Source organism: Podarcis filfolensis (assembly GCF_964270895.1).
Source record: "Podarcis filfolensis genome assembly, chromosome: 1".
Taxonomy (NCBI): domain Eukaryota; kingdom Metazoa; phylum Chordata; class Lepidosauria; order Squamata; family Lacertidae; genus Podarcis; species Podarcis filfolensis.
In genome coordinates, this window is record NC_139604.1 from 94,838,807 (window position 1) to 94,865,043 (window position 26,237).

Below are 26,237 nucleotides of genomic sequence, written 5' to 3' on the forward strand. Positions count from 1 at the left end.
GCTGCTTGGGCTTTCTTAATGTCTTGGGTCAACCCTGGTCAGCTTAAACCAGGCTTCCATTCTCTGCCGCTTTGGAAGGAAATAAAAGGCCATTGTTAACAAATGAGGCATTATGAATGAGAATAAGCAGACTTCATGCTGATAACTGAAGGGAACCAGAAAGAGAAACAGTCCTGGAGTTGCCAGGGGTCCTTTGTTTTAAGGGGGCTTCCCCTTTAATCTACATCACAGCGTTATGGGATATAAGGGAGGCAGCACACGTCATAAACGTGCAGCTGTGTAGAACAATGACAATGGCTTGAATCCAGAGTCGGTCTTCCACAAATGGAAGAGCTCCTTCCACCCGCAGAAGGAGGTACAATCCAGCAATTGCCCCTGCTGTTTCCTGCACTGCTTCCCATTCTGTTCTGGATGGCCTTCTGACACTCCGGAGCAGATTTTGGGGGGCTGCAAGGGAAGGGGGAACTCTGATAAATCTCCTCCCCCTTCCTTCAGCAGCAGCATGCTGTGAGCACAACTCTACTCACTGGATCGCTCCATCCAACCCTGTCTCTGCACATGTCTCTGATTTTTGAAACTGGGATCTGGCATCCAATGGTGCCTAATTTTCAAAGCCTGATTACGGCATTTGACAGGAGATGAGTGGCTGGGTGCTCTTGTCCAAAGGTAGCAGCATAGGGTTTCAGGTTCTCCCTCACCACCACCACCACCACCACCCCAAACCGATTTTCTACATTTGCTGCTTGATAATGGGACCTGAAATAACCCCTAGGTTTTCCCCCCCTGTTTTTGTTTTCAAGTGTGTTCTTGCTTAAGGTTTAATTGGCTCCAGTCAGTAGGAAAGGGCTCCAAGACTGATTATTTATGGCTTACTGTCAAAAGGAGCTATAAAAAGGGGCAGTATTATCTTGGAGATGCTGGGAAGCAAAGCATGGGGGGGTGGGGAGAGAGCGCGCATAGGAGTGTGTTTTCTTGTACTGGATAAAATCAGTTTTGCTGTCTCAGCAGTGTGGTTTAAATTGAAGATTAACCCTTTGACCTTCACGGTGTCAAATCACTTACAGATGGATCACCAGCTACACTTCTCTCTCTCTCTCCCTACCCTCTTTCCCCCCTTCTCTTTCTCCTATGTTTTGGGGGTGGGGAGGGGGGCACCCTCCTTTTTAAAAAAAAAAGGAGGGGAAAGAAGTTGTTTGTTCTTGCAGCTGGGGCTTTGAGTGGCTCAGAAGCCAATCTGATTAAAAACAGCACTTGGCTAAACTCTGCAGAATCCTGCAGAAAGGAGGAGAAGAAGAAAAAACCTTAATCCTTTTGTGCACAATACATAAAGGGTCTGCTCTTTTCTTTTTTACAATGTTGGAGCTACAGTGATTCCTGGAGGATCTACACCTCTCTCTCTCTCTCTCTCTCTCTCTCTCTCTCTCTCTCTCTCTCTCTCTCTTTCTTCTTCTCCCTCTTTCACATTTTGGGCCTGCCCTTGAAAGCATAACTGGAGTTTTCACTGGAAACTTGGGCGATGAGTTTAATATGAGTAATCGTTGTTTAGACCCTTTCCCCTTTTTACAGCACCAGCAGAACCGAAACCAGGTCTGGTGGCAGATCCTCCTTTTCCTCCATAACGTGGCGTTGAACATGGAGGCCAACAGACACCACGCGGGTCGGAGGTGAGAGCTACCCTGCTTCTTCCGGGTCCCATCCAGTCTTCTGGGAGCACTGAACAAATCCAGGGCAGACATGTGTATGCCACTAGACAGATGTGAGGCTCCTGTGAAACTGAGGACGCTTGTACAAAGGACTTGCTTTCTCTCTCCGCGGCTTCCTGTCCTCTGAGGTGGGAGGCTTTGGTCCAACACTGTTGAAGAACAATCCTCCAATCAGATGTGTGTGGCTTCCACTCAAGAAGCAAGCGAGCAAGGAAGGGGCTGGTATAGGAAAGCTTTGGTTTTAGCCAGTGATGGGCGCATGCAGCATTTTGCAACATTGCTTGCCGGTTAGAATTTAGGGACAATGAGTCACAATGAATTGGGGTATTTTGCAAATGAGGCACACTTGTTTCGGGAAACCTTTTTTTTAAAAAAAAAATTCTGTTCAGGAATAACTATGAAATGGCATACGTGTACAGCTGGGGAATATTGAATCCTTACATTTTATTGCTGGAAGACACTGGTTTTAAAAAAGGAGCAAAGCTTGACTGGAAATATACCTTCTCTGGAATTCACGAAGCCATGAAGCTGGGTCCCCCTCCCATCTTTTATTTTTGGGGGGGAAATCGAAAAATAAGCAACACCTTCTCATTTAAAGTACTAACTGCACTACTTTGAGAACACAAAAGTGTATTGTGATTAACCCAGCAGATAAAATTGTGCTGTATCGTATATTTATGCAAATTTTAAGCATCATTGCCTTAATCTTATTCAAATATATCCAGCATTAGAGGTGGAGCTGCAAGCTACTGCCTCTAAGATACCTATCTTTATTTTTGTGAGTTGGGAAAAATAGGAGTAAAAATGATGGGAGAAGTTCACCGTCACAATCTTCCAGTCGTTCCATCAGCACAAGCAATTTCAGCTTGCCCAATGGAATGATATTCCTTCCCATCGCTGCGCAAACTGTTCCGGAGTTCTCCTGGCATCCCCCCAGAGCCAGTTTGAGAGGGTCCTGGGGGTGCAGTGGGACTTCCCCCTCCCCCCACTAGCTCCCACTAGTACACCTACTTAGTTGAATCCTACCCATTTTAACAAATATATTATTGATGGACTACAGAAACCAGAAACATCACAGTGAACTTGGGGGGTGGGGGTGGGATATTACCAGGACTTAGATAGAGAGACCTTGATACAGAGCTATGAAACTAGTTTGGTACTCCAGGGCAAGTTTGGGACTTGTGACATTTTCAATCTTATGCAAGTAAAAAGTCAGAGGGTCTCTTTTCCACAATACTGCAGAAACAATATATCAGATATTTGGCAGAACTCCTGCACCAAATCGCCGAAGATGTTCTGCATTCTGCAACATTTAGAGGTCTCTTTGCTAACATCTAAGAGTGTTCCCCATTTGGTGATCCAGCCCAGATTAATAGCAATTATATCCTTGCTAACTCTACTTACTTCTAATATATCGGATCTAAGAAAATAAAAACTGAATTAATTGACTGTGTCAGTATGATTTTTAAAGGCTGCTTTTAAAAGCAGTTCACTTCTTGTGAAAGAAAATTTATTTCACAAGGGTTTTTGATTTGCTATCATCCCAAATTTCTAATTTTTCAACTTTTCCTTTTGGGGAGAAAGCAGGGCATGGGGAGAGAGAGTTCCCCCCCCCGCCACTCGGGGGCCTTAATTCTACTTCATATTCCCCTCTGCCTTTGCTGCCTCATGCTCTCATGAAGCTGACCTTGCAACATTTGCACGAATCAGTGCAACTATTTCTTGTTAGATTATTTCTCAACGTTTTCCAGGATGACTTGGTAGCTTACTGCTCAAAGGACTGTTTTCAGCCTGTTTGAAAGTGGTCTCCCTGGACCCATTCCAGACCCTGGAGAATTTCTAATAGTTCATCATAATGTGAAAATGGATCATTTAGGAGGTGTGGTTGTGACGATGAGACTTTGTTGGCAGACTCCTTTGGGAGGTCAAGTTTGGGCTTTTGGCCATATAAATATATGCATACTCAGGAAGTTATGCTTCTCAGAGTAACTCCCTGGCAAAATCAGTTGCTGAATGAGATTGTGCAACCTATAATGGCCTATGGAGTTAGTGATGGTGTCGGTGGATTATATCTTCTTTTTTAAGGACTCGTCTAGTTTCATTTTTGGCAACCCCTTTCACAGCTTTTCCTGATCAATAAAACTAATTCCTTTCCCATGTGTTACAGAGCTAATGCCTAAAGTCCATTTGATATATCCCCATTTGCCAGCAGTGTTGGAGGTTGCCATGAGTGAATATTGGCTAGCAAAAAATAAATGTCATGAGAGTTCTCGTTGGCTTTGAATCTGAATAATACACAGTATTTGAGCAATATGGAACAACGGATTATGTAGAACAAAGGATGGGCGTCTTTAGTTAATATTGATACAGAATTATTATCGTTGAGTAATAAATAATATTTGATTGCATCCAACAAATTGTCCTGAGAGCACGAGGGCTTCCACTTGCTCAACAGCTCCTCTTCTCCTTGTGCCCCCTCCCCCAAATTTGTTCTGGGGTTCCTCCAACTACCTGGAATGCCCAGCTATGGGAGGTGGAGAGGGAGAGGAACTCCTATTGAAAGGATGACTTCATTGGATAGAATCCTTCATGTGTTAGTTACTATTATTATTGTCAGTATTGGCTGTTGGTTAATACTGAACAATTATAATAATCAATACATACATATTTAAAAGTGTGACCGAGAAACAAGACCTGTAGCTTGGGCTGCTTTGTAGGATGAAAGCAGACAGGGGCTCCATCCTATCTTGAATATATAAGGACGCAAATGTCATTCCTGAGTGACGATCTGGGGAGCCTACAAGGAATTTCAGCTTCTCATTTCCTGGAGAACAGTAAAAGCTGCTACTTAAGATATGGTAATAGAAAATGAGGAGTTCCACATTTGCTGCCTCCACTGTCCTTAGGCTCTTTTAAAATATTAAACTCAACTGCACAGGCTAGAAAGACTTGGCTTGTTATGGGTATTCCCTATGAGTTCTGCAGCTCCATCATGTTTCGTTTGTATACTTTAGCTGGTCTGTTTTTTCTGGTCTCTGTTTCTGGATAGTGTACATATTTTAACTGCCTTGTGATGCTGCATTAACATTTTGTTATTGTGACATGCTGGGGCTGCCCTCTCCGGGAGTCAGCTGTCTTCTCCAAGTGTCTAGAAGTGTAATCTTTGGGAGGAGTGAGTGCTCAAGTGTGTAAATGTATAACCATTCATTGCACACACTGCCCCTGTATTTGTACAGCACTGGAGAAGGATTTTCCCAGTGGTCTTCAGAGAGTACTTGTCCCTATTGCCATCTGTGAAATGCAGGAGGGCATACGTTTGTACTCTGTTGTGCATTTGAGGACCTCTCTGTTTTCTCTCAAGTCAATATTTCAGGCTGTAAGGCTGCATTTCCAACCTCCATTGCCCTGGGCTGGGAGGAAGAGGCAGAATGGGCATGTGGCCTCCACTTGCAGAGTGTTGCTAGCATCACTCTCTAGCACAGAGCTTCTCTTCTGCAGGTGATGTGCCTGCTGGTGGCAGCCCCCAGGAAACCCCCAAACAGGAGAGGGAACAGGGCTAAGATGGCTTAGGATCCACTGGTTCCCAAGCCAGCCCTGCCCCACTGCCATAACATGTGACAGAACAGAACTGCTCCAGTTGTTTGCGATGAATGTGGTGGTAGCATTGGGGTGTTAGACATTATAGTTAGACATTTGCAAATGTCAGAGTTTTGGAGTGGTAGCTATCACCATTGGACTGTTTGGAAGATAGTGAAATTTGTACCTTTTAAAGTATCTTTATGCATGTTTCCATAAAGCCATTGATTTATTTCATACATGTGCCCCATTTTTCAAGCACAAGTTTTAAGGTGAATTTGACATTATTATTATTATTTTAAGTTGCATTCTGCACACCCTTCATCAGCATATTTGTCCTTGACTAAAAGTGCTTCCAGGCAGGAGTTTATTGTGGATTTGGTACTGTCATGCATCCAACTTTGTTTGTAGGCAGCATCCACACAATGTCATTGGCAACGAAACACCAGCTCATATTCCCTCACTGCCCCCTGCCCCCAGCTGCCAAAATATAATCCGGATTTACCCTTTCGGGGGGGGGCACAAATCCAGTAAGGAGAAAGAACCCTATTGTTGACTACCCATTTGTGGTATCTCCAGGGCCTACTTGCAAATTAAGTCCCCATCTGGAAGCATCCTCAGAAAAGAGGATTTAAATAATAATAATTTTGGGCATCTTTTCCTTTTCTATCTCTTTCTCATTTTCTGTTCTTTCTTTGTCAGTCCTTTTTAAACTTCCCTTGGATTTTTTAAAGCCAGTAATAGTGCTTTTGCTGCAATTCTTGGAAACTGAGACAGAAATCATAACAAACTGCACTGCCTAAGGTAGTTTCCAGCTGCCAAGAATTAGGGCAAGGTGGGGAGAGAGGAGGGAAAATGGTCTTCAGATAAAAAGAGCAGCCCTTGGGAAGACCGGCTTTTCACAAAGTGCTGATGGTCTCGGTGCTAGCAGTGCTCTGCTGCACAACTTCTGTGGCTACAGATGCACCGCTACCGTTTTTATGTTGGTTTCTGAGGTTTCTCTATGTTCCATGGCCTTTTTATTTTTCCCATTGTACCAGGCCTGCCTGTCTTCCCCTGCCAACCTAAGCAGCCTGTTGGCAGCAAGTTCTTGTCTGTGTTTCTGAAGGATGGAACTCTCTCGTTTTGCATGCTGGCCCTGAAGCAAGGCTTTCCTGCTCTTCCAGCCTCTCCGCCGCTTGCGAGCTTTGTCCATATCAGCTGCTAGAATAAGGGAGCAGGAAGGGTAATCCAGTGCCTGCATAGGAGGCCATGCCTGTAGCTTTGCTTTTTCCTCAGATTGGCTACTGGTCTTGTTTTGCTCCATGTGGAGTATGAATAAGGGCTGTTTTGGCATGGCGATAAAGCCTGAGTTAGATAAAGCACCAAGATGCTGTTCAAAAGGAACTGCGAGCCGGTATTGATTCACATTAATAAGTACTTTGCACAAATAAGCACATACATAGCCCCCGATTCACAGCAATAGCTGGCTTCAAGCCCACTTTGACAATGCTGCCCTGTGGAAGTGGGCCGGGAATGGCATTAATCGCACATTCTGAACCTGGCACAACAGGTCGAATGTGCTTCATGGAATTTGACATGCACAATGGTTGGGAGAATCTTGAGCATAAAGTTGGAAGTGACAATGCCACTGAACAAAGACTTATGGCGGGGCTTAATAGAAATTGCCCACTAGCCATAAGCAGAGTAAGTGCATACTCAATGGAGAAAATGCTATAAGCACCACATATGAAACCAGTATATATATTTGCTACTCCACATTGTAGTCACAGATTGCCAAATGGCATTCTGGAACATGGGAAGGTGTCTTCTGCTGACACAGCCCATTGGCCCTTTCAGCTTAGCTTTGTCTACACTGATTGGTTCTCTGGGGTTTCCCAGCCCTACCTAGAAATACGAGGGATTGTTCCTGTGACCACGTGCCTGCCTATGCCCTTTTTTTAAAAAACCAAATGCATCCGTAGAGACTTTGCCCACCTGAACGTGCCTGTGTGTGCTGCCAGCTACTCTTCCACCACGCACCTGTATCGCACACCCACCGTCCAGGGAGCAGGGATTGGGGTGGAAGGAAGAAATCACTGCAGGGCCAGCCCATTCGGGGAAATGGGGCAGCCAGCTTGACCTTGGTGAGCAAGGAACAGCCGTACAGGCCTGGAGTTAAAAAATGCCTTGGGATTGGGCTACTGCCTTATCACCAGGTGCATCAGGTGATTTAAAGGTATTGGGTAGGTTTCTGGGTGGTAACCTGGCGATCCAAACACACCGCTTTTTCTGGCATGGATTTTAATACCCTTTGCAGAGCAAGCATGTTAATGATGACATGTGGGGATAGCCATCCTGGGTGTTGTTTTATTATCTCCTAACCCGCCCAGTTTTGTGTTCTGAAAGCAGGAATTGTTGCTCATTCTCCTATTACGTCATATTTTTAAACGATTGAGTTCCACATATTAGCAGTGGGCAGAGCTTACCTGATCTCCCGTTAAGAATGTCGCTGCAGTTTACCAGAACGGAGCAGGGGGCGATATGCAGCAACAAGGTCAGCACTGTGCAAACGCCAATCCGACACTCACGCCAGTGCACTGGCAATGTGCCCACTCCACCCCTGGGAATGAGAGGTCAGCTACATGCCTCCACCCTACTGACAGTGGCTGCTTCCACTGTGGATGATAAACTCAGTAGGGGAGCTAGAAATACGCAAAGCGGGCCTGAGGAGTGTTCTGGTGGAAGATACCAATTGCTGGCAATTTATTTGAATGGGATGGAGGGCTTTCCTTTATTGGCAAGCTTGTTGCATCTGAATTGCTTTGTATTAGTTGCAGATGAAAGTGTGTTCTCAAAGTAGCAGCTAAAATCCAAAGTGAGCTGAAGGCGCAGTCCCGTTGCACACCTGACTGAGTAAATCCTACTGAGCTTTGTAGGACTTACTTAGTAAGTTGGTAGGGGGTTGTGGCCCATGTCACACCAGTATCTCTGCGGCTCCTTCAGAGCACTTCAGCAAATCCTCAGAAATTTACCTTTGAAAACCTAGATATGTTCTCAAGGTGCGACGTTTGCGAGCCGCTCTCCTTTTGAGGCATCCTTCTCAGTTGAGGGCTCACGTGCCTTAGCTACAGCTCATCTATTTCATAGCTTGGGGGACGGGGGGAGGTTGATAGGGATGCCAGCTTCTTGGCTTGTTGGTGTGCCACTAAAAGCTGCTTGATTTGCAGGATTTAGCTGCCGACAGCCCATGTTATAAAAAGGTATATTTGCTGGTTTCTGCACATCTAGCTGCTCTGAAATGTTAAAGTCTGAATGCTCTCCACCCCATCAGTTGGCATCCCTGGTTGTCATTCCAGTGATTATAATCCAAAACTGCTTAATACGGCCATTAAAAATAATAAAAGGTTGCTTTTGATTGTTTAGCCGTCAGGGGGGAAATGCATCAAAAAGAATTTCTTAGTGAGCTGTCCAAGAACTCTTTCAGCATGTAAAGCACAGACTGGGAACCTGTGGCCCTCTGGATATTGCTAGACTGCAGTGTCCATCAGACAGCATGTCTAGTGAGCCTGGATTGTGGGAGTTGTAATCCTGCAACATCTAGTAGGTCACGGTTTCCCCACCCCTGACCGAAAGAGTTCTTGTGATCATTCTGTTTCATTTGTACATGGGCTCAGAACTGGTACAAAGTTCTAGTTCTTAGCTGTAAGTATCGGGAGAAGACAGGCCAAGGGTGTCTCCAGATGAGTGTTTATTGTGGAATTGGTGCTCCTCATGCATGCAAGTTTTATGCAGCAGCCACACTATGTTGTCAGCATCTAAATGCCAGCCTGTCTCCCCTGCCCTCTCTCTGGAGGAAAATCCAATAAATGAAAACAAAACCCTGTTGCCAACAAGCCATTTGCAATATCTCAACAACCCATTTGCAAATTAAGCCCCTTTTGGGAAATAGCCCAAACACGAAATGTTCTGGAATATAATTGTTTATGTGTATAAATAAAATGTAGTCTCTTCTATACCTCTGCTTGAGATATGGTTGCTCCTGTTTCAAGTGCCTTGTTGCCCTGGATCTCTATCAGCAGCTTGACTTGCTGGGCTTAGAAGGGGGTTTGGTGTTCATTTCCATGTTGTAAAAAGCTGTACCCTGTTATTTCATTCCAACCAAGCCGCTGTTGAAAGGCGCAGCTACAGAGACTAGTTCAAATATTGGCAACCCTCCCCTCTGCCTGCACAGACACAAACACACACTTGTATAAGAAACACTTTCCCTTTGAAATTAATTTTGGAACTTGGCATCTTCCAAATTAAAATCTGAGCGAAGGTTGGTTGTGCTTAAATGAAGCTCTGCTGAAAGCAAGTGAACATCAGTAACTCAGGCCTAACTTTTCCCATTGATTTCGATGGGTCTTAAGCGCAACTGTCTCTGGTGGGGCCTGTGTCTCAGGCACTGGAGATTATGGAAGCCATTTCCTGTGTTTATGAGGAGGGCTTTTGTCTATTTGAAGCCTTTGAGTAAAGCGGGGTGTGGGATGGGGGAGGCAACTTAAGGGTGCTAAGGGGATTGAATTGTTTAGATGGTTTAAAATGGTGTTATGAAAATTATTGCGTGTACAACGCTTTTTCTATAAAAAAAACCCTAATTATTTCTTCTGTATGGTTTTTTCTTCTGAAGAGCTTCAAGGAGTCAGATATAGGCATACACAACCCGGAAGGCAACTGTTACACAACATTTTTTAGATCACTTTTCAAAGTGCAAGGTGCTTTTTATTCTTACTCTTACAATCGTGTTCAACTTCACAAGAGCCACTTAAAGCCAAGCTGTCGTCTTGGCCAAAGAAAAAATAGGCAGGTCTAGTTTGTCATACAGGGATGAATAACAAATAAAGAATGAAGGACTGTCCCTTGTAAAGAAGGCTACATGGCCACTGTGCCTCCCCTTTCCAACTCCTTGACACCATATTCATCACATTGATGTAATATCCATTAAAGAAGGCTATACTATTTCTCTACCCTCTTCAGACAGATAGTCTGGTCAAGCGATGTGAAGAAGACCAAATATAAGTCAAATGTTTTGAAAAGTTGGGTTCCTAACTGAAGCATCAGCCTTCTTTCGGGGTTTTAGAAAATCCTGTTACTATAATGGTGTAACCTCCAGGTGAAGTTTAAATTTGGTTATTGTGCCTTTTTCTTTTTTCTTTTGCAATCCTCTCCCTTCCCAATTGCAGATTTTTTAAAAAAGGGATTTAGATATGCGCCACGATTCTTTCAGGAGTGGTATAGAAACAGAAGTGTGTGTTGCTCCCGCACTGGACTCTTGTACTTTTTATAGAAAGAAGTTAACTTGACAATAGCCAATTGCACTGGGAAAGCAGGTAACCTTTCTAAAATTAAAATTAGTTTTAGCATATAATTCACTCATGCTGTCTCCCCTCCGATCCTCCCAGCTTGCAAGATGGCTCTCCAGCCAGATCCTTGGCAAACCTGGTCCTGAAGCACACAAACCTCCTTTTCCATAGAGACCCAGCGAGAATGTAGCATTTTGTCTATCCTGGTTGTGTGCCTTCAGGACTCTTCTGCCTTGACCTGTGGCAACTTTAGAGGAGATCCTTCCCTCCCCCCTTTTAGTTTTTGGTACCTTTGCAATATATTTAGCTCTGGGTTTTCTCTGTTTTGGTGCTTTTAAATATATTTGAAATTCGTCTTGGATTTTTTCCCCATAACTGGTACAATTTTTAATAAAATGCTTAAATCAAATCCTCTCGTTCTGTGTGTTAATAATAGCTGCTCTTGAGTTCTTCTAGTTTTCACTTCGGTAAAAGATGGGAGATGCAAGCAGCACCTTTCCTATGGATTGGAGGGGACATGGAGGGATGCATATGGGAGGAAGTGCCCCTTAGGGTACATAGTTCCCCCTGCAAGTCTTTGAAGGGCGTTGAAGGTCATCACTGGCACTTTCAATTGGGCATTCAGTACTACAGGCTTCTGAATGTTTTGGAAATGCAGCTCAATATAGAGCATCTTGCAGTAATCGACTTGAGAAATTAGCCAAAATGAACTCTGAGGTCAAATATTTGTATTAAGACATGGGTGGGGCACCTTTTTGGGCTCCATGGACCAGATCCTTATCTGTATTAGCCTCACGGACCAAATCTGTGACAGGTGGATGGCCTGTCAATCATATGAGATCATTATGCCAGTCAAAATCCCTTGCATGGGGTTCCCAAGTACCTGACATCCAGCTCAAGCCCCTTGCCCAGGAAAGGGAATGTTAGCGACTGGCCTACAGTTGTTTACATCTTCTAAGTCCAGTTTAGGTTACCACCAGGACCAAGAAGATGCCAGTGTGTTTGACGTGCAGAATCAAAGGAGCTCTTAGAGGTAAGTCTTGTCCAAATGAGGAGGGAGGTAAAGGAACATGAACTCTGGCCAAAATAAATAAATAAGCAAGCTGACAATAAGGGATGCTAAAAGGGAATTTGAGGAGCACATTGTTAAAAACATAAAGACATTAAATACATTAGTAGCAGGAGACCATTTTGGGAGGCGTTGGACCCTTGGATAACAAGGGAGTGAAAGGTGTGCTGAAGGAGGACAAGGAGAAGAGAAGATGACTGAATTCTTTGCATCTCTCTTTATAGTAATAGTAATAATTAATAAATAGGGTGGGTCCTTGTTCCTGAACATTTGCAAGAAGTTCAAGGCCTAATAGACGAAATAAATGTGAACAAATTGTTGGGACTGCATGGCATCCACTCAAGAATTGTCAAGGAACTCAAATGCGAAATTGTTAATATGCTAACAAAAATAGGTAACTTGTCCCTAAGATCTGGAAAAGATAGCCAACGTAACACCAATTAAGTGATCTGGGTTGGTAGGTTGGTGGTCTGGAAATTACAAGCCAGTTAGTGTAAAGTCTGTTTGGGAAGACTGGTGGATAGTATTGTTAAACAAAATAGCCAAGCCTATAGAAGAACAAGGCTTGCTGAAGCAGCAGTAGCAGCAGCATGGCTTCTGCAAGGGTAAGTTCTGTCTCCCTAACTTACTAGAAGTAACACAAATATACAGTAAGTAGAGGCAATCCAGTTGACATGGTGTTCTTGGACTTTTAAAACGTTTTTAACAAGGTATGCCTCCAAAGATTCCTAAGCAAGTTTACAGTCAAGGAGTAAGAGGAGAGGTCCTTTTGTGGATTAGGAACTGGTTAAGTGGCAGGAAGCAGAGAGAAGGAATGAATGGAGGAGTTTAGAAGGAGGAGTCCCCCCTCCCAAGGATTGCTTTGGGGGACCTGTGCTTTTTAACTTGTTCATAGACTTATCTAGAATTAGTGAGGTGGCCAAGTTTATTTCACATATATTTTCATGGGGTCTGAACTGCCAGTGAGTGGCCAGATCAGGACAGTAGCAACTGTGAAAAAGACAAATTCCACGCTAGGGATAATTAGGAAAGAAATTGAACATAAAACGGCAGATATCATAAGGCCATTATATAAATCTATGGTGTGACCGCATTTGGAATACACTGTATAGTTCTGGTGACCTCAGCTCAGAAAAGGTATTGTAAAGCTGGAAAAGTTTCAGAAAAGGGCAGCCAAAATGATCAAGGGAATGCAGAATATCCCCATGAGGTAAAGTTATAGCATCTGGGGGGGGGGTTACTTTAGAGAAAAGGAGAGTGAGAGGCAGCATGATGCAAGTGTGTAAAATTATGCATACGGCATGGAGAAAGTGGACAGAGAAGATTTTTATCCTCTTCTGCACTAGAACTTGTGGACTTCCAATGAAGCTGAATGTTGGAAGATTCAGGAGAGACAACGCTGTGCATAAACTTTGAAGTTTGCTCCCACAAGAGGCTGTGATGCCTTTAAAAGAGGACTGGACAAATTCATGGAGGACAAGACAATCAGAAGCCAGTTTGTGGGCTTCTCATGAACCGCTGGTTGGCCACTGTGAGAACAGGATGATGGACCTGATCCAGCAGGGCTGTTCTTATGTTAGGTTTCTGCAGGAGCAGTCCAATCACTGTCCCTGTTAAAGAGGCAAGGACTACTCCCTCACAGAAACTTCTACTACTTCCTGGACCCAACCAGCCCATAACTGTATCCAGTTATTTGCTCAACAACAGAAGTACTGCTTCTAATGTCAAATACAAGGAGGTTTCAGCAGCATCCTGTACTTCAAATACACGAACAATCTCTCCTGGTTCAACTATACAACTAGAATAGATAAAAGTGTCATTACTTTTAAAGGAGTTGATGGGTTATTTCATTTGGCCTTTCAGAAACTACAGTGGTACCTCAGAAGTTGAACGGAATCTGTTCCAGAAGTCTGTTCGACTTGCAAAACGTTCGGGAACCAAGGTGAGTCTTCCGATTGGCTGCAGGAAGTTCCTGCAGCCAATTGGAAGCCGTGTTGGATGTTCACGTTCCAAAGAATGTTCACAAACGGGAACACTCACTTCCAGGTTTGTGGTGTTTGGGAGCCAAAACGTTTGACTCGCAAGGTGTTCAGGATCCAAGGTACAACTGTGCTGCAGTCCTGATGCTGGAAGGAAGTGCGTGATCCACTCATCTCATGTGACTTTTGTAAGTGTCGTTATCAGTGCACCAGGGACAAATCCACATGATATCCGGATCCCGTGCCACAATGGCAACATGAATCGAGCCCATAACAGCTTGATTTCTTATGCACAAATTGCAGCCAACACTCTAAAAGAGAGCAGGGCACAATCCAGGTAAACGGAAGCACCATTTGAAGTGCCATCTGTTTCCATGAGAGGGTTAGGCGTGTGCTTAAATTTCTCACATTCAAATCAGTGTGATTGAATGGGGCTTAATTTTAGCTGGCTTCTGACTCATTAAAAATAAATAAATTATGGAAGGAGGGGAAATCTCTCCTTGAATTTTCTGAGAGGGGTTGCTTCAGCTCAGAACCCCCTGCCTTGTCTCAGCTCTTAATGAAAGCTCTGACTGTAATCCTGCTTGCAGGAGGAGAAAGAGGTGGAATTGATTCAGACAGCAAGAAATTCAATCTGAGTTGTTTTCAAACTCCCCTGTAAATTTAAAAAAAAAATCTTAGCATGGGTTGTAGTTGATGAAGTGTTTTTTTGTTTTTAAAGAGCTGAGTGTGCAGGTGTTGGTATAGAAAAATACAATGAAAATTGATGACAAGTCCTTCCCCTGGAGACAGAACAGGACTCTGGCACATTGAGCAAGCATTGTAATAATAAACAATTCTGCCATGAAAGGGCCAAGCCCATCTTTACTCAATTGTAAGAATAAAGATGCTATCGCAGGTTGTGCTCGTATGAATACTGAAAAGTGGTTTGAAAGGAGAAGTATTACTCTGTAGAACCTGAGATGATCAGATAAGCAAAACCTGGACTCTCCTAATGCTCTCCAATGCTATCACTGGGCAAAATGTCAATGATGCAGTCTTTTATTTTGAAAGGATCTCTTTAAATCAACAGAGGATAAATTCAAGCAGAGGTTGCTCCAGTCCCCCTCTCCACATACTAACGAAATATAAACCTGAACGCATGTCAAAATTCAGTGCAGTCAAACTGTCGGTTGCTGTTCTCCCTTCTGCTATAATTTAGGTTGGAAAAACGGCCACTTGCCTCCTGTGATGGCAGAACTGTTGCTGCTTTATAGGGCTGCTTCAATCTTGTGCTTTTATTTTATCTAGGACATGAAGCTAGTAGGACTTTGTGTTATGTAAAAATAGTACTCACCACCCTGTGTAAAAAAAAATAAAAAATGTTTACCCTAAGTTTTAGTAATACAGTGGTACCTTGGTTCTCAAACAGCTTACGTAGTTGTCAAACAAATCAGCTCCTGGACTCAACAAACCCAGAATTAAGTGTTCCAGTTTGCGAATGTTTTTCAGAACCCGAACGTCTTACGTGGCTTCCACTTGAGTGCAGGAAACTCCTGTGGCCAATCAGAAGCCACACCTTGGTTTTTGAACGGTTTCAGGAGTTGAGCGGACTCCTGGAACGGATTAAGTTTGCGAAGCAAGGTACCACTGTATATGTGATGCACACCAGTTTCCAGAGCAGACTGTATCTGACATAAATTCAAGCCACACTAAGAACCCACTAGATGCCTAGGGAGGAAAGCCATAACATGCTTTTCCAGCACGTGTGACACAACTGTCGCCTCTCTCCTCCCCCCATGCACTCTGCTGGGGATTCCCTGCCCCCCTGAGCTGAGTGGTGGGCCCGTAGGAAGAGGGAGGAAGTCCCATTGCTCCTGCTAGTGCACCTACTTAGTTGAATCCATCTGTTGGTGTTTGTTACAAAAGAGTACGGTAACTTGATACAGTTCAATGCATGTATAGGAAAGGTGAGGAAACTGTGGTCCTTCAAATGCTGTTGGACTCCCAACTCCCATCATCCCTGACCGCTGGCTATGCTGGCTGGGACGGGTGAGCATTGGGAGCCCAACATAGGATTGTTCTTGAAGTACCAAATGATGGAGGGAATGAATCACACTGGAGGCAATCCTGCTGTTACTGTTTGGGCACCCACAAGGCTCAAATGATTTGCAGGTGGTCGTTGTAGCCATGGCTATTCAGAAACCAATATGTCCTTTGAAAGCTGCCAGGCATTCTTCCCTGAATTTTTTCTCCACTTGGAATGAAAGCAGCGAGGGAAACATGCAACATGATTTTTCAGCTTTCCCTCCAGTGACCTCTCTCCTTGACAAATTATTGCCTACAAAATGTGTGGGAGAATGGGCCTTCTGTGTTTTAATTTAAATATCTTCTTCATTAAAATATAGCCAAGGCTAATGTAGGTTTCCCTTGTGAAGGGACTGTAAAATTCTGATTTTATCTTCAATTTTTCAGTCTTATCGCCCCCTTGTCTACCAACAGAGATCTGTCTGTATTTTCTGCCTCGCCCAATTTTGCCTCGGGATTCTTGAGGTATACAAAAGCTTCTGTGTCTGCTGCCCCTCGCTGTCACATGCTTTCACTCTAACCTTAAGAGAATCCAAAAGAATCCCATCCTTCTGTTGCTGGAGAGACCTCATTTGCAGCTGACACTCAAACCCTGTGTGTTTATGTGTGTGTGTGTGTGTGAGAGAGAGAGAGAGAGAGAGAGAGAGAGAACACAACAAACCCACATTGAGCAGATATAATTGGCTTTCAGTAAATAGGTCAAGTAGAAACTGAAGACCGCACCCACCAAGAAACACAAAAAAGAGGGGAGTTTCCTTTCCTCTCTTTTCTTGAGTGTTTCAGTACACAGGCAACCAATTTTATTTCTGCACAGCTTAATGGCTTTTAAAGGTTGGGGTGGGGGAAACTGTGTGAGAAACAAGAAGGAACCATTGACTCAAGAGTCACACACTCCAATTGTATCTATTTTTATTTCTTTTGCGTCTGCCCCTGTTAAATTGCTCTTCCTATTTTTGCATTTTACGGTTTTTTGATAGTGAAAGGCCCCTCCAGGCTGGTGGGGGTGTCTGCAGGTGTATTCTGCAACATGTCATTGAGGTAATAATAGTGTGCTAGTTAAATCTCTACCTTTATCCCTAGCCACACTGCCGCCACCACCCAAACACATAAGCAGCGAATTTCTCACCGGACAGAATTCATACCTATGCTATTTGTAATAATATGACATTCAGTGATATGAATTATGACAGCATGAAATAAATAATTTCTTGGCAGCAAATGATCTCACAAATGAACAGGAGCAGACATCTGGAATGAAACCAAACAGTGCTTCATCTTGTGCCCCCAAACAAGCATGCAGGATCAAATCTGTCCATACGTTCCTACAGAAGTAGAGTGGAACCTTGGTTTTCGAGCATCTCGGAAGCTGAACGTTTCAGTTTTTTGGGGGGAAATGAATGAATTCCTATGCCCCACAAATAACCCAGAGATGCATTTTAAATAAAAGGACACATTATACTCATGTGAAAACACACTGATTCCTGAACCATCTGCGGGCCGGATTTAGAAGGCAATTGGGCCAGATCTGGCCCCCAGGCCTTAGTTTCCCTACCCATGGCCTACAGTGTGGTTGTTTGTTTGTGATCGGCTGTGGTGAACTTTGTTTTCATGTGTGAGTGGAGTGGGTGGGTGTTTTGGATCAGGTTAGCCGCATTGATTCGTATGCTGTTGGTGGATTCTTGTCGTCGTTTTGTTGGGCTGTATATGTGATAAAGGGGAGCCATACTGGGGTGAAGGCGTCTTCTTCTATTTGTCCCCGTGTCAGTTTCAGTTTATTGGTTAATTTTTCTAGTAAGGCCAAAGCACATTTCTCAATTTTTTCAACTGAATTCTCCAACTGCCCATTGCTCCTCGGTTGTCGAATGTTTCGGAAGTCAAATGGTCTTCCGGAACGAATTACGTTCGACAACCGAGGCTCCACTGTGCACTTTAGGTCTCCTATGTTTTACTGTGCTTACTCAGGAGAAGCTGGCTTGAGATACACACAGGGCTTTTTTCAGCCAGAACTCACCAGAACTCAGTTCTGGCATCAGGCGGGCAACACTGCCATTCTAAGAGAATGAGGGAGGCATTCATGGTGAGTTCCAACACCTCTTTTTCTAGAAAAATATCACTGGATACTAGTTCTCTGAGTTCAGAGAATGAGGCCTCTGAAACATGAATGGCTGGATGGAATTCTCCGATATGGTGGGGACTAGTGGTGTCACTGAGGAAACTGGACTGCAAGGTGCAGGTCCATGTGAGCATGCATGCACAGAGTGGCAGCAACCATCAGCTCGGTTGTCAACCTTTCTCCCAGCACATCTAGCTGTGCCTTTTGCTGCAGTGTGCTCTGTGTGCATTAGCAGGCAATCATACTCACCTCTGGGTGATAAAAAGCTTCCCCAGCTTATTCTGGTACACTGCGCACAGGCAGGCTTAAGGTTTCACTTTGCCTGGTGAGCTGACAAAGGAAAAGTGTCTAACAGAATTAGCCCCATGAGCATTATTGACATGAATATTATTATTATATTTTGCCAAGTGAGAGGATATATGTAGTGAGTTTCATGCAAAAGAATCCAAAATTGATAGCAGAACATGCAAAGCGGGGAAGAACCTGAACCATGTAACATGTATTAAGCAGGCTCTCGCCCAAACATCTGTACGTGAATCCCGTGTTTTGGTAGTGCCTGTGACGCTGCATGTGTAATACATGAAGCGTCCTTTGCTAATCATAACACAACTTCTGAGATGTGGGCTTGATTTCAAGGGCCTTGTTTCCTGTGCTGGCAGCCGTTTAATTCCCTGGCACCGTGCAGCCCTTCTTCACCTTGCCAGGTACTGATTAAGCAGCTATATTGCAGGTTCAGCATTTTCCTGTACGCTTACCAGAGATCATGGAGGGGCACATGCATTTATGTAGCTTGATTATTAATTTAAACTGTGTATTTTATGCATCAGTTTCTCCTTCCTTTGCAGAAATCTAGTTTCTCTTCACTGTTTCACAATCCCAGAGACAACACTGGATGAACCACCTGCTTTGTCCTCTCAGAATTGATTAAACTCACAATGTTCAAGAAAATGTGTTGCTTATGACACGTTGGATCCCACAAGCTCTTTCCCTGTGCCCTTTTGACATAAAAATGTTAAAAGAGCCTACTGAGTCAGAACAGTGGCCCATTTTCTCCAACACTTTGTTTTCATAGTGGTCAACCAGATGCCTATAGGAAGCCTGCGAGCAGGACCTGGGTGCAACAGCACACTCTCCTCTCTTGCAGTTTCCAGCAACTGGTATTCAGAAGCACAGTCTCAAACAGTGGAAGTTGGACATAGACATCTGGGCTAGTAGCCATTGACAGCCTTGTCCTCCTTGAATTTTTCTAATCCTCTTTCAAAGGCATCCAAGTTGGTGGCCATCACTGCCTCTTGTAGTAGGGTTGCCATATTTCAAAAAGTGAAAATCCGGACACAAAAGTTGTTGATAAAGTTTTGTGTTTTCTTGCAAAATCTATTTTTTTGGAAGTTTTTTGGCTTTTTAAAAGGAAGTTTGCCAAAATCTACACTTCCGACATACGTCTGGATTTTCCCAGACATTACGGTGATTGCTGCCTGGTCACTGTTTCTGATAGCCGAATCCTGGCTATGTCTGGGAAATTTTGGACATATTGCAACCCTATCCTGTAGGAACAAATTCCATAGTTTATTCCCTGTGTGAAGAAGTACTTTCTTTTATCTCTCCAGAATCTAACAACATTCAGCTTCATTGGATGTCCCCAAGTTTTAACGTTAAGAGAGTAGGAGAAAATCAGTCTGCTGACATTCTGCTTGGTGCCCACTGACGTCGTGCTGAGCTTGCCTGGTACATTACAGCCCGCTTTGAAACCCCTCCCCTTTAAAAAGACAGAAGATCAGTGCTAAAGGAATATGCAATCTGTGAAGACTATTAGTCTCTTTTTCTTCTGAGAAATGTCAGATTTTCTGTGGTTTGGTTGGGGCGGGGACAGAAGGATCACAGGGAAAATACAAGACAGGAATGATTGAATAATGGTGGTGTACTGATGCCCTGTAAAAAAATAATATGTAGACTATGTGTGGCAATTCCATTCTAAACACCTAGGTTTGTATCCAATTAAGTTTAACGCACAATAAGCCATTGAAATTGATGGGCCCAAGTTTGTAACTCTTAGTAACTCTTGAACGGACATGACTAATTTGGGCTACAACCCCTAGTGTGGAAAAGTGCTCTATTCAGCTACATACCTTATACATCCAAATCCCAGGTGTTTCCAGATGGGGGTTTATTTTAAATGGATTGTTCAGATATTGCAGATAGGGTGTTGGCAACATTTTGTTGTTGTTGTTGTTGTTATTTCGCAACACTTTTTTTAACTTAACCGTTTTTGCCCAGAAAGGGTAAATTCAGATTATATAAAGGGGGGGGGAATGGTCTGACATTTTGATAACAATGATGCACAGACACTGCAAAAATCTTGAACTAGTCTGACAATAAACACCCATCTGGAATCACCCTCCATCGTGTTGTGGGGTTTTTTTGTTTTGTTTTCGTTTTTAAAAAAATTAAGAATGTTTACAATACAGAACTATTGATGGCAAGCAGTTCAGTCGCAAAATAACCTCATTATACTTTTTTACTCTTCAAAGACAACAGAAGACCCATTTCCAGTCCCTTACTGCAGACACCGATAACTGCAAATTATAACGCTGATCCCAGAAGAGTTCTCCATCAGTTGTTGATGCAGGAAGCCTTGGAAGATAGCAATAGCAGAGACATTTTGACATTTCCATTCCACCTTAAGGAGCAGACGTGTGGAACTGTTGCGTGTCACATGTCTGTTTACATTCCAGCACAGCTTGCTGGGAACTTCTGTTGTGTGTATAGCTTTTGCTTTTCCCTGTGTCTCTGAGAAGACAAAGAGAGAGAGACGACATGTTTCTTTGTCCTGGTTTATGATTAATAAATCTGTAGTTGTAGTATACTTCCACAAGCCTCACACCTATTCTGTGTGCGCAGTTCGCTCTGCTGATAGTGTGCCCTGGCTTTGAAGCCCGGGTCGATGATTTATGTCAGGCAGAGGTCAATGGTCTTCGCTGCAGGAAGATTGGAAGGAGATGGCCCAACTAGGGCTAGCCAGTGGGCCTTGCGGCCCTCTGCATGTCGACAGCTTATCCACCAGATACTTATGATCAAATGGCTAGTGAAATCAGAATTGTATTTTCTTGTGGAAAATAACTTTATTCCTTATACTATGAAAAAATAATATGAGCCCACCCACCTAAAAAGTGCATTTCAGTTTGGAAAAATTAATAGTGGAGAAGCTTTCCTTGACTCAGAAGTTTACATTATTTCAGCACAGGGTATATATAATCCTGAATATGCATTTGGAGTGAGAACAAGAAAAAGAATGTTGCAGCTACAATAGAAGAAGGTTTTGGTACAACCGCAGCCAAATGGTACCACAGTAAATGTGAATATTCGTCAGGATTGGAGACCTTTGTGCTCATAGCCCCTTTATTTCTGCTGGAGTCTTCTTGCCTAGTGCACAAGCCGATGCCCTTACACCTCACTTATCGGTTCATCAGGGTATGTATTTCACAGTTGTAAAGGATCAGCTTTTGGCACCAGTTCACATATAAACTTTGAGATGTACAGCCATAATTATTCCAGATCATATATGTTTATTTTGGATGCGTTTCAGATTTGCATGAAGGATCTGCATTTTCCACTGCTGTCTGTGAAGATTAAGGTCCATTTTCCTCCCCATATCCTCAGCACTTGTTCAGCTGTTGGTAAGAAAAAAGGGATGGTGAGGTTTGGAAGAGCTCTGGATCCTCAGAGAGAAGGTACATACACTCAGGTAAGGGTGGGATGCAACTTTATTAGGGGAAAAAATGATTCACGAATCAGAAGACCATATGTTTAATAGGAAACTGACAGGAAGTGTGTTTAGGCTTGCAGCCTTACATCACCCAATATTGCCAAGCAGGCATGGAATGGTGGCGAGTAACATGCTGAAATTGTGGGCCCATAACAGGAAGAAGCAAACATTGCAAAATTTATTACTATATTTTATTTTATTTTAATGTACTCACTGCACCGCAATCCATTTTCCTATGTTCTGCTTTTGCTGAACCTTCCGTGTGTTTTCCATTCCCTGAAAATCTGCCAAGACTCTGTCCGGAGAGTATGAGGAAACCTTACTGAGGCCAAGCTCCCATGAACTGCATAAGAAGCCTCTTCTTCTCCCCCTCAAAAACCTTGAGCCTCATGGAAACTGTCTATCTCTATTAAGAGCGAGGAGATTAAGAGGGCTCCTCTTCAGCGCTGTTACCAAGAAGCCTTTCACTCCTGTCAACAGCCTGTGAAGACTCCCCTTCTCAATGGACTCTCATAGGTTCTCTTGGGATCAGCTTTTTCAAGTGCACTATGAAGCTGGGATAGAACTGCATGTGGGAGGAAAAGAACATCAACTCTCTATTCAGGATGATTTGGGAGTGGGGTTTGATTCTTTTTCAGAATGAGCACAATACAGCCAAATACTGCGTGCATCTGTTCTGCTTGCTAGACTTGAGGTCCTGCAGAATCATGAATCTGATAGCAAGAATTAGGGCAATGGCAATAATGGGAGGGGAGTTTGAGGCTTCAGAGAGTTGAGGGAAACAATACCAGCAAGACAGTGGACACTGATGGTCTGGCAAAAGGACTGGCAGGAATCTTTATGAAGATTTTTAACCACTCTCTGGCCCAAGCCACCGTTCTACCCTGTCTGAAATCTGCTACCATTATACCCCTGCCAAAAAAATCAAAGATAGACAGTCTGAATGATTTTTGCCCTGTGGCTTTGACACCCATTATAATGAAATGTTTCGAAAAACTGGTGAGGAACCATATCATATCTTGTCTGCCAGTGGGACCTGACCCTTACCAATTTGCATACAAGGCAAAGAGATCCACGGAGGATGCTGTGGCAATGGCTTTACACGCTGTCCTGCCTCATTTGGAGAAGCAAGGGAACTATGTGAGACTGTTATTTGTAGACTTTAGTTCTGCATTTAATACTATTCTTCCGCATAGATTGGTGCCCAAACTATTAGACCTGGGACTTCCACCGTGTTTGTGCAAGTGGATATTAGATTTTCTATCAAACCGTCCCCAACGGGTCAGGATGGGCTCCCACGTCTCTGCGGATCTCATCATGAATATGGGGATGTCGGAGGGGTGCGTGTTGAGCCTGCTTTTATATACGCTCTATACAGCTGACTGTGCCCCCAAATACCCCAGTAATAAGATCATTAAGTTTGGTTTAATCACGGCTGGAGGGGGGGCGGCCTATAGGAAGGAAGTTGAGCAGTTGGGGGAGTGGTGCTGGAAAAACAACTTACTCCTTAACTTAAAGAAAACAAAAGAGATTATTGTGGACTTTAGGAAATGTAAATTGAATATTCAGCCACTTATTATTGAGGGGAAGTGCGTGGAACAGGTCTCGGTGTTTCGTTTTCTGGGAATGGAGTTGAGAGATGACCTAACCTGGGGAGAAAACAGCAAAGACCTGATGAAGAGAGCACAGCAGAGGTTATATTTTCTGAGAATCCTCCGGAAAAACAATCTCTCAAAGGACCTGTTGATGGCATTTTACCATTGTACTGTGGAGAGTATATTAATTTATGGTCTGTGTGTGTGGTTTGGGAGCTGCACGGTCAGGGAAAAACCAATGCTGTCTAGGGTTGTAAAGACTATGGAGAGAATAATTGGGTGCACTCTTCCCACCTTGGATCAAATCTATGCTTCCAGGTGCCATAAGAAAGCTGCAGAGATAGCGCAAGATAGTGCACACCCGAGAAATTATCTCTTTCAGCTTCTGCCTTCTGGAAGAAGGTACAGGGTTATAAAGACTAGGACCAGCCGTCTGAGAAACAGTTTCTACCCAAATGCGATTTTGGTTTTAAACACAGTGTAAGGAGTCTCTATGGGAGTATATTGTATTTAAAAATGGGGAACCATTTGCCCCGCAGAGGACCTTAAGGTCCATAGCTTAGAGGTCCCGGCCCCTAAGGAAGTTAGATTATCCTCCACCAGGGCCAGGGCCTTCTCAGTGATGGCTCCGACCTGATGGAAAGCTCTGTCCCATGAGACCAGGGCCCTGAAGGATTTAACTACCTTCCACAGGGCCTGTAAGACAGAACTATTCTGCCTGGCTTTCAATTTGAACCTGGCCTGATCTTTTGTTCCCCTTCATTCCCTCCCCCTCCCCTTTTTGTGAAGATTGCCCACTCTGGGATCCCACAGCTGGTTCTCCCCTGGTCTCCTTGCTGGCCCAAGTGGGACTAATTTAGCCAGCTAGCCCTGGTGATCATCTAATGTTTATTGGATGGATTTCCCCCCTAAATTGATTTTTGATTTTTGATTTAATTGTTATTTACGCTTTATACTGTATTTTATGCTGTTTTTTTGTAGTATCAATTAAGTGTTTTAAATTTGCCGCCCTGAGCCCGGTTTCCTGAACTGGGAAGGACGGGGTATAAATAAAAATTTATTATTAGAAGAAAACTAGTGTTTGTTGTAACTGCTACTCAACTGGACACATTTCTCAGGAAGTTGATCTCGCTGATGTCTATGGGAACTAAGTGCAACTAACAGTCTGGATTCATCCCATTCTTGACAACAGGCAAATCCCACTAAGGGAAGTGAAGGAACTCTGTGGAGAAAGAGAATGTTGCAAACAACAGATGGAGGAGTTTCGGAGCAGGAGGTGCACCCTAGGAAGCCCACGGAACACGTAATACCAAAATAAACAGCAAAAACCAACAAAGAGAAATGTAAGCCTCTGCACAGCGAGGGAAATTTTCAGAAGACGAGACCAATACGGATCAGGCTTTGAAGTGAATTGACATTTTCAAGCCCAAGCAGGTACATGTGCAGCTCGCAGAAACATGAGAATAAAACAATATTAAAAATGAAGATTACAGAGTGGAAATTTCAATCTGGAAATCTTCTCCCTCCCTCCCCCCTCCCCCTCCGCCGGTTAGTGTAACTATAAGCAAGAAGCAAGTGCCCAGAGGAAATGAGAATTTAAGAAAACTTAGACAATCTGGCAGGGTCCTGAAATGCCGTGCTTTAAATTTGGGAACCACTGCTTGAATGAAAGGAAAAAGAGAAAGTAGGACCAGATATTAGCTGGAGAAAAAAACAAGAGCATAAGACCTTCTTTCTGGTGAAATTTTAAGATATACCATACTGTGTTAAAAATCAAACAATATGCTGCATTAATATGGAAATGCTTGTCATATGGATATATATTTTTAAAAATCAATTTTCTAATGGGCAATATTATCTAACTGTCTGTAGAATTTTTTTTACCTGCAGGTCAGGCTTTTCCTTCATTAAAATTGGAATTGTGTTGATGGATACACACTTGCTATTCTCTCTAGCAGTGCGTTCTTGGCGCTAACAGGTTGAGTTGGATGGGAGAAGACTAGATAGAATGCTTAAGCCATTTAGGCAACATTTGCTTTCTCAAAAAATATACAAGCAGAGCATAAATCACATGCTTTCCTGCATGCTGTGCAGGAACTGTACCCCTTCATCCACCTGCTCTCCCTCTCTTTCTGCTTCTTGCAAACTGCACTACACACAAACACACACAAACACAATACCTTACCTCAAGCTCTGATGGGTTTCTCATTCATATGCAGAAAGTTTCACAAGTAGCCATTAGTTCCCATCAACCAGTCATTCTGGGTTCTTAAGAATAACCTGCCTAACAAAAGGAATGAGCATCCTTCTTGATCAGATGAATGTATGACCCAGAGGAATGGCTGGATAATATCTCCTCCTGCCATTGTACCCCCCTTTCCCCAGTCAGCTGCAGCTCAAGAACAGGACTGCCTTTGGAGCAAGGTGGTTAGGCTTCTTGGATTCACCTGCACTTGTTAGCAGTGGTAGCTCAGGCTGTTTCAGGGAATTCTGGTACAGCCCAATTTCCTTCTTTAGGATAACATCTTTGTCAATATCCTAACAGACTGCCTGCTCAGAGACCACAGCAGAAAAGGGCAACCTGAATGGTCACAGAGCTAGCTGGGACAATTCCAGTGCCCCTGAGCATGTCCATCACCACATTCCTTGGTCTGAGCTTCAGGTGTTGAGCACAAAAGGCACACGAAACATCTGGGTTATTGGGGAGCATATTCTATCAGCCTGCCCCCCCACCCCGATCAAGCTGAGGGATCTACTCACACACAAGCAAAGAGGAGAAAAAGCCCTTAGCAGACCTTCCGCCCTCAGCACTGGAAGGTGATGGGCTGACCAGGAGGAGGCAATGCACACGGTGGAGGCAGGGCTTGTGTGCATCCTCCTGCCCCTATTTTTAAACGCTGTGTGCTCAAGCAAATGCCTGACCAATTATTTACACTGTTTAAAAGGGGGCTTGCATTAATGGGGGATAAGGCTGTCAGTGACTATGGCTCATAATGGCTATATACCAGAGCCATAGCTACGGCGGGGTGGGAGGTGGGGCTAGCCAGG

At 43.7% G+C, this 26,237-nt stretch overlaps 1 protein-coding gene across 5 annotated transcripts in view; it reads left to right on the forward strand.

Moving 5' to 3' along the window:
* BMF (Bcl2 modifying factor) overlaps positions 1–24,703 on the forward strand; it is an 83,496-nt gene extending 58,793 nt beyond the window's left edge. For 3 of the 5 annotated variants that reach the window (XM_083620049.1, XM_083620048.1, XM_083620047.1), the window contains one exon: positions 1,567–11,012. In XM_083620049.1, coding sequence (XP_083476175.1) covers positions 1,567–1,668 — 102 coding nt within the window. In that variant the 3' untranslated portion in view covers positions 1,669–11,012. Of the gene's footprint in view, positions 1–1,566; positions 11,013–21,414; positions 21,574–24,381 lie in introns of those variants that run through there. The other 2 variants (XM_083620046.1, XM_083620045.1) reach the window with 1 other exon arrangement.
* Positions 24,704–26,237: the final 1,534 nt, after the last annotated feature.